The sequence below is a fragment of the Aegilops tauschii genome, chromosome 2 (assembly GCF_002575655.3).
Source record: "Aegilops tauschii subsp. strangulata cultivar AL8/78 chromosome 2, Aet v6.0, whole genome shotgun sequence".
NCBI classification, from domain to species: domain Eukaryota; kingdom Viridiplantae; phylum Streptophyta; class Magnoliopsida; order Poales; family Poaceae; genus Aegilops; species Aegilops tauschii.
Window position 1 is genome coordinate 280,411,928 of NC_053036.3, and position 9,059 is coordinate 280,420,986.

The following is a 9,059-nucleotide window of genomic DNA, read 5'->3' on the forward strand; positions in this document are numbered from 1 at the left end:
TGATCTGGATTGCAAATGAGCACCTCAACAAAACCATATTAGAGACGAAAGAAACCAATAATAACGATGCATTCACGCCTCATCAAAATCTCGCATGAAAAATAAATAAATTTCTCATGTTATGCCGAGAGAGACACCTTTGGATTGAGCACATTCAAATGCATTATGGTTGTGTGAGCACCGAAGCCACCGTCAGCGAGGGTGGGAAGGAGTATAAACGACAACACAAATAGGATGTCATGCTGAAATAAAGAGCATGAACCTATTGAGGTCTTCGGTCATGATTATTGGGTTAGGGTCGTGTGGTATTTTTTCTTCTTCCGTTGCAACGCACATCTGGGCTATTCTGTTACGCGTAACAGATCGAACTGATCGTCTTTTCGTTGGAATGGGGCGTGTAATATATTGTTGGAAAGTTCTTGACATCTACATTACAAATATATAGGATTTTTTTTCAAAATCATCACGATTTAAGAGCAGTTTTGAAAAAACCGTTTTTTTAAACCGAAAACACGAATCGTATTTTGGACTCAATTTTCAAACGGTTTTCCGGAACTAAGCAAATAAGATGGCGTTAGAAAGCTTGTGAAAATCCGCATCTTTCATATATCTATTATTTTTTTCAAATTATATACCATTTAAAAGTAATTTGACAAACGGTGAAATTCTGGGCGAAACGTATTTTTGTATTTTTTTTGCAAATGGTTTGTCGGATTGACGCAAATGATACGGCGTTGGAAAGCTATGGAAAATGTGCAACTTTTTTGTATTGAAATGTTTTTCTAATTACTTACGGATTAAAAACGAATTCGAATAGGGTCAAAATTGATTTCGAACGCGATTTTTTAAAAAAGTTTGTCAAAGTGGGGCAAATAATATACCGTTGGATAGCTATCGAAAGTGCGAAACTTAGTCATGTTGAACGTTTTCTCAAATTCGCAATCGTTGATGAGTAATTTTGAATACAATGAGACACGTCGTGATGTTTTTCCGTCAAAAAAGCAGAGTACTACTGATCTTTTTATGTGTTTGTACTGATTTATTTATTTCACATAGTAATTTCAAATACGGTGAAGCCCGTCGTATTTTTTTTCTGTTCCGAAAACAAAGTACTCAAACTGATCTCTGTATGGATTTGTGCTAAGCACGTTTTCATAGATTAGACTTTTACTTTGTTTTTTGGGTAAGGTTTTCCTCTTAAAGTTTCAATGGTTTACGGTATCATCGCCATGTACTTACATAATTTATATCGTCGAACTGAATGATATATTTTTTTTAAAAGAAAATGTTTTGTTTGTTTCTTTTTTTTGAACTCAACATTTTTTTACAATGGTGTTCTAAACTTCTCTCATTTTACGACTTGTATTTTTACCATTTGAATTTCCGCGGGTTTCTTTTTTGCTTGAACTTTTACAATTTGAATTTCTGCCATTTCTTTTATTCCGAACGGACCACCGTTTTTAACTCGTACTGATCAATATTTTTAATTCAAACCATTTTACCTTTCATCATCTGACAGAAATTGTTTCCACACATATAATACATATACATGAATCATATTATCCATAGCACCGACCTCTGCACAAAAATCATCAGCCTATTATTGAATAGAACTTTTCAAGCACCCACATGAACACAATAATAATTATCAGAAAAATAAAGTGCTTCCGCACATGGGTACAAAAAAACTTCCAGCACACTTGGTCCTGCTCCTTGTCTTCAGTATCAGTTCAACAGGTAGTGCACTTTAGTGCTTCCACAGGAGGATTGCATTAAACCAGAAAAAAATCATTCTTTGCCACAGATACAGAGAACAATTCTGAACAAATACAAAATGAATTTTTTGAGTAATAATGATGTAGTCTCATTCAACATTCTGGTGAGCAAACTGCAAACACTTGTATTCTGTAGCGCAGGTGGCTGCTGGCCCCGAGGCTTCATTCACCTAACATAGAATAACACATCCAGTTCAAGATTAACTATCGATGCAGGCCTTAATAAGCAAGAGCGACAGTACACCCATGTACTGTTTGCATGTCTAACCACAAACCAAGACTAACATGTACTGTTTGCTTAGTCTGAGATGGACTGTCAAAATTTTACAAAGGCACTTAACTACCTTGAGTGCACACATGATTTTTGGGGATTTCCTCAAGATTGCACAATAAAGCATACGGATTGAAAAGAACAGAAAAGTTGGAACTGAAAACCAAAATAAATGGCCCCCGGGTTCCCCATATAGCAACAAAAATGTCAGTACAACTACACCTTTTATTGCTGCACTACTACTTAAACAAGGTAAATCAATAGTAAAAAACTGAACTAACATACTTGTACTTAATATCTTTGTGCATGTCCATGGCGGCAGTGCGCAACCGTCGAGCATGTAGCTCCTGTGCTGGAAGCAAATGCCCTTAGTGGTGGCCGCTATCGCAGTTTGCGAGTGAACTAGGAACAAAATAAAATAGCTATAAAAAAATGGAAGAATGAAGTACGTTTGAGGTGGAGAACATTTCTAGTTTGCAACCATTGTAGAGCCAAAATAAAGACGATATATTACTAGACTTGCACTAGAACACGTTGCCATCATAGAGTGCAAACAGAACTAGAAGTTAAGGCCAGCTCAAGCAAAAACATGTGACATGCATTCGAGCAGCTCTTTCTCAGAACCAAAGTAGGTCACAACTGATAAGTCCAACACTAAGGTGAACCCAGTCCAACATTTAATTACCCAAGGGGAGCTCCTTCACCTGCAAGATGAAAAGAAAATGCACACTAAGGTGACCTGAAGAACCACCAGATGTTGAACTGAATATACACAAGATAAGGAGATGAACGTCCAGGGGGAGGTGGGGAAAAGCTAGCACCTCTCGAGCTGCGGCGTAGAACGGCTTAGCGCTATGTTGTAGAACGGCCCGAGGTGGCGGCTGTGAACGGCCGGGGCGGTGCAGCAACAGGGCATAAGGCATAAAACTTTCAGTGACTGGCTGGCAATTAAGCAAAGTCAAAACTTAGTTTTGCTAATTTTCTAGGTTAACAGGACAACATGTGAGAATTAGTGGTCATGGCATGCACTAGCTTTTTGAATAAAAAAGTTCCTAGAGAAGATATAGCTTCCTCCCCACCCTTGATGAACTATTCTTTCTTGAAATGGCGTGCATTTCACTTGAAACTATCAACCATGATTACCTATTGGTGCCTAGTTAATTCATTAACTGATGGTGCTGCTCTTAGAGCTTTTAGAAGGCCAAACATGTGTACATGAGATTGTGTTTCTACATGCCAACAATCCCTCTTCTATAGTTGTTTGGATAAAGTACACTGCCAATTCAACAAATCCTTCTCATGAACTTCTAATACAGAGCGTGTTTAACTTCATACTGAGCACAAAGCATAACTGATGCCACCGCGGGGCTGTTGGCAGAATACAGAGCGCACTGCCGCATTTTGCGAAAAAAAAACATTTTTTCATTACACACACTGAACTTACTGGGAGAGATTGCACTGAACTGAAGGCATTCGAACCTGCAGCAGATCTTGGCAAGAAGGGGAGCAAGGAAGAGGTGGTCGTAACAGGCGCAGCCGGACCAAAGTCGAGCTGATGAAAAAATAAACACTAAATTTGTTAGACCTACTGTGATGGCCTAATGCAATTAAATAATCACTAAAGTATTGTACTTGTTGCAAACAATTATCAAACCCAATCCTGAAGAAATTATCTAGTTTTCACACCTCAGGTGCAACACGAATTTAGACAATATAAAATTTGTTGCAGTTCGGATCATACAAAATACTGATAGAAATCACACATTTTCTCACGAAATCAAACTTCTGAACTTGTCTACGATAATTCTTTGAACTTACACATGCAGATGAAGCGAACCTTTCAACATTGGATCCCCTAATTGTCATAGCAGTCCCCTCTTAGGAATTTGCACAAACAACTAGCAGGCAACATAGAGAACACTTTGCGTATGGCTATGGAAGAACACAGCAATCAATAGCAGTCTAATCAGTACTATCTGTAGAAGAACTAGTCAGGGTCTCAGGACTCAACTGCATTTTTCAATCAACTCGGTATTCATCAGTACTAGTACGATTGAACAAATAAGTTCAGAATTGTAGCAGCATTAAGGATCCATTAGCAGGAAGAGGACGACCAGGTTCATGTTTTATTTCGGCCCCTCTTAGTTATTGAGATCGATGATGACAAGCAGCAGGAGGGGACACAAAGTAAATTAGAGATAGAGGTAGCATGCTAGGGCTCTTACAGCAAGCTACCACATTTAACAAATAAGCATAGCCACAGAATAAAAAATTAAAATCAAAGCCAACCACAATGAAGGATAAAATAGCTTTAACAAAAAATGTATGCATGATCTTAAGACACAATCACACAATAGATTTTAACAAAATCATGCTAACCACAACGATGCCCGAGTGTTCTTCTCCTGCTCCCTACTAACACCACACTATCCACTACCTAAACTTTTATCCATGTTGAATATTTGTATGGTTCACTAAGTCTCAAGTATCAGTTCTCACATAAGAGCTAGACAGGTCAGCAAGCCATACAACATACAAAAATACAACTTCCACTAAAACATATATTACTTCAAGCTAGCAAATATCGACCAAAGCAGCAAAGTTTGCAATAGCAGGATTAACCAAGTTTCTGTGGGGCGTGCTACCACACATCCTTTCTTGCTGCCATAATCACAAACACATGTTGTGGAAAGGAGCTAACTAGAACAATAATTGAACAAGAGAGTAGGCAAGATACCATCCTTGGAAACACCTTACATGCTTGGTGGAAGAGTTTGCTGAAGATGGCGTTAGCTCGGGGTGCACGGGCGTGGGCAAATTGAACCATCAATCTATCCAACTAGTGAACTGCATGAAATAGCAAAATTGAACTTTTTGCTCATTGATTTTCCAACAGAAAATCACACATTTGCACGAAACCAAACTTTTGAAGCCTCACGAACCTGGAGCAGGAGACCACTTGAACAGCATTTTTGTTTCGCTGCAGGAATATCTGAGAAAGGGACAGAAGGGGTGCGGTAGTGCCGCCAGCAGCTGCTGCTCCTCGTCTCAGAAGGAGACAGAAAGGAGGGCGGGCACGGCATGACTGAACACGCACGACTACGTTGTCCTCATCGTCATGGAGAAGTAGGACTGCTGGCGGATGCGAGCGAGGCGAGGCCGTGGTTCCGCTCGAGAAGGAGGACGGGGGCGAGCTCCGTCGACGACGGTTGGTGTGGAGGGAGGTGATTCGGTCGACACTGGGGAAGAGGGCCGGACGGCGCGCGCTGGGGAGGGAGGTCGTGGCGGCGGCACGCTGGGGGAGGGGGGTGTAGCGGCGGCGCGCTGGGGAGAGGGGCGTGGCGACGGTGCGTCGGGGAGGGTGGTCGTGGCGGCGCCAGCGTTCGGCGGGGCGGGGGAGGGAGGCGGCGTCCGGCGGGGCGGGGGAGGGAGGCGTCGTCCGGCGGCGCGGGGGAGGGAGGCGGCTTCCGGCGGCGCGGGGGAGGGAGGCGGCGTCCGGCCGCGCGGGGGAGGGTGGAACCGTGGAAGTGGTGGGCGCTCGGGAAGGAGACAAGGTCGTGGGGGTTGACCAGATGCAAGAGGTTGCGGTGGGCTTTGGACAGACCTCTATAGGGCGCGAGGATAACAGAATATTAGAATTTACCCGAGCCAGCCCGAAGCCAACCCGCCTTCTTCTGCCGGAGGCAGCCGTCGCGGGCGAGCAGCGACGGCAGCAGCCGGAGCGAGGGAGCCCGCGACACTGTGACAGGCCAGCGACGGATCCACCGCCGCCATCCCCTTCCTTGTCGGGATCCTTCGTCGGGGTTGTGACCCACGCCAGCCGCCTTCCTCCTTCGTCGGGATCCTTCGCCGGGGCCGTGATCCGCGCCAGCCGCCTCCCTCCCTCGCCGGGGCTCCTTCGCCGGGCCCGTGATCCGCGCCTCCTGTATCCCTCCCTTGCCGGGGCTCCTTCGTCGGGGCCGTGATTGAGGGAGTCCTGGACTAAGGGGTCCTCGGGCATCCGGTCTATGGTACGTGGGCCGGACTGATGGGCTGTGAAGATACAAGACCGGAGACTCTCTTCCGTGTCCAGATGGGACTCTCCTTGGCGTGGAAGGCAAGCTTGGCCCCCTGATATGAAGATTCCTTTCTCTGTAACCGCCTTTGTATAACCCTAGTCCCCTCCGGTGTCTACATAAACCGGAGGGTTAGTCTGTAGGGGGGTCATAATCATAGTCATACAGGCTAGACTTTTAGGGTTTTAGCCATTACAATCTCGAGGTAGATCAACTCTTGTAATACTCATATTTATCAAGATCAATCAAGCATGAAGTAGGGTATTACCTCCATAGAGAGGGCCCGAACCTGGGTAAACATTGTGTCCCCTGTCACCTGTTACCATCAACCTTAGACGCACAGTTCGGGACCCCCTACCCGAGATCGCCGGTTTTGACACCGACATTGGTGCTTTCATTGAGAGTTCCGCTGCGTCGTCTTCAAAAGGTTTGATGGCCCCGTCAATTATCTACAACAATGTTGTCCAGGGGGAAGTCTTCCTCCCCGGACAGATCTTCGTATTCGGCGGCTTCGCACTGCGGGCCAACTCGCTTGGCCATTTAGAGCAGATCGACAGCTACGCCCCTGGCCATCAGGTCAGATTTGGAAGCTTGAACTACGTCGTTGATGTCCGCGGGGACTTAATCTTCGATGGATTCGCGCCTACGGCAGCCGCTCCCTGCCACCGCGATGAACATGACTTAAATCTGTCATCGGACCACACCCAGGAGATAGCACCTGTAACTGCTCTGGCCCTAGATCCGGAGCAGACCACGCCATCCGAGGACGGGAAGCTCAACCCCGCCACGGAAGCCGCAGACTCAGCGGCGTTGGAGCCGCACACAGACCCAACCTCGGGTGGAATCTGTGCCACCGTAGCCTCGGACTCGTTTCCGGCTACAGGTTCCGAACCACTCGCGTCCGCATACGTCGAGCTTGATCAGACATCGATCGTTGAATTCAGCTCCGCGGACATCTTCCGGCACTCACCTTTAGGCGATGTGCTAAATTCAGTAAAAGCACTCTCCTTAGTGCGGGACTCACGGCCGAACTATATCCGGTTCGAGCTGGAGGCTGATGACGGAGAATTTCGCTTCCCACCCACCACCCACTTCATAGCCACTGTCGAAGACTTAACCGACACGCTCGACTACGGCTCCGAAGACATCGACGGTATGGATGACGATGCTGAAGAGGAGCAGGGCCAAAATCCGCCGTTCACCGGGCGCTGGACGGCCACTTCTTCGTACGACGTGTACATGGTGGATACACCTAAAGAGAACAATGGCGATAACGAGAAGGATCCAGTCGAGGATAAACCTCCTGAGATACAGCCAAAACACCGACGACAGTGGCGCCGCTCTAAGTCACGCCGTGGAAAGAACAACAATCCAGGCACAGGAGAAGATAACACTCCGGACGGTGCCGAAGGCAGAGAAGACCCCGACGAGCAAACTGCCGAACAGGATGATTGGGAAGATGGGCTAGTTAGCCCTGATAAACAAACCATAAACGAAGACTCGGAGGACAGAAATTATACACCGCTCTCCGAGGATGAAGTGAGCCTCGGTGACGACGACTTCATCGTATCTGAGGAACCTCTCGAGCAGGAGCGCTTTAAGTGCCGGCTAATCGCCACTTCAAGGAGCCTGAAAAAGAGGCAGCAGCAGCTTCAAGCTGATCAGGATCTGCTCAATGACAGGTGGACTAATGTCCTGGCAGCCGAGGAATACGGCCTCAAGCGCCCAACCAAAAGTTACCCGAAGCGCAAATTGCTACCTCAGTTCGATGACGAGGCGCTGGAGCCCGAACCATCATCGCACAATGCGGCTGACCGACCACCACGTGGCCGGGACAAAGTGGCAACTCGAGCCGAACACCAGCCCGCACTACCTCATCGTAAAGGCAGAGATAAAACAGCTCGGGGACATACATATGACCTGCGGCAGAACTTGGACAGTAGAGCGGGGCAGAACAGATCGATTTATGGCTCACGGGGGCGTGCCCCAACACGCGACAACGACTACCTAACCGGAGGCAACATTCATAACCACGCCCAGGCCGAGAACCGCAGACGGACTCCATCCGAGCTACGTCGCGACGTGGCCCGATATAGAGGCACCACACACCCCCTTTGCTTCACTGATGAGGTAATGGAGCACGAATTCCCAGAAGGGTTTAAACCCATGAATATCGAATCATATGATGGAACAACAGATCCCGCGGTATGGATTGAAGATTTTCTTCTCCATATCCACATGGCCCGCGGTGATGATCTCCACGCCATCAAATACCTCCCACTAAAACTAAAGGGACCAGCGTGGCACTGGCTAAACAGCCTTCCAGAGAACTCCGTTGGCAGCTAGGAAGACCTGGAAGACGCCTTTCGCGATAACTTCCAAGGTACATATGTCCGGCCACCAGATGCCGACGACTTAAGTCACATCATCCAGCAGCCCGGAGAGTCAGTCAGGAAGCTCTGGACTAGGTTCTTAATTAAAAAGAACCAAATTGTCGATTGTCCGGACGCCGAAGCCCTCGCGGCCTTCAAACACAGCGTCCGGGATGAGTGGCTCGCCTGCCACCTTGGTCAAGAAAAACCAAAATCCATGTCAGCCCTTACCGCTCTAATGACCCGCTTCTGCGCGGGAGAAGACAGCTGGCTCGCTCGTAGAAGCAACAACGACAGCGATCCGGGCACTTCCGAAGTTCGAGACGGCAACGGTAAGCCACGATGCAATAAACACAAGCGTCACAATAATAACGAAAGAACGCAAGACACAGCGGTCAACGTCGGATTCAGCGGCTCCAAACCCGGTCAACGAAAAAAGCCATTCAAGGCAAATAGAGACGGACCATCCAATCTAGACAAGATACTGGATCGGCCCTGCCAGATTCATGGCACCCCCAGTAAACCAGCTACTCACACCAACAGAAGCTGCTGGGTCTTCAAACAAGCCGGCAAGCTTAATGCCAAA

The 9,059-nt window shown here is 47.1% G+C and overlaps 1 protein-coding gene across 21 annotated transcripts; it reads right to left on the reverse strand.

Annotated features, from left to right (window-relative positions):
* Positions 1 to 1,579: 1,579 nt before the first annotated feature.
* LOC109774205 (uncharacterized) lies at positions 1,580 to 5,646 on the reverse strand. Of its 21 annotated transcripts, none has more exons than XR_012202478.1 (6): positions 4,989 to 5,646; positions 4,804 to 4,893; positions 3,526 to 3,598; positions 2,868 to 2,987; positions 2,332 to 2,750; positions 1,580 to 1,945 (listed from the first exon to the last, which is right to left on the reverse strand). XR_012202478.1 is itself a non-coding variant. In XM_040398776.3 (6 exons), the coding sequence occupies exons 2-6, from the start codon at positions 4,871 to 4,873 to the stop codon at positions 1,938 to 1,940; spliced, it is 330 nt and encodes a 109-aa protein (XP_040254710.1). In that variant the 5' UTR covers positions 4,874 to 4,893; positions 4,989 to 5,622; the 3' UTR covers positions 1,747 to 1,937. The 21 variants fall into 21 exon arrangements, 1 of the variants encoding a protein (XP_040254710.1); XR_012202479.1 differs by having other exon boundaries at positions 3,491 to 3,598; positions 4,799 to 4,893; XR_012202483.1 differs by having other exon boundaries at positions 2,868 to 2,983; positions 4,989 to 5,622.
* Positions 5,647 to 9,059: the final 3,413 nt, after the last annotated feature.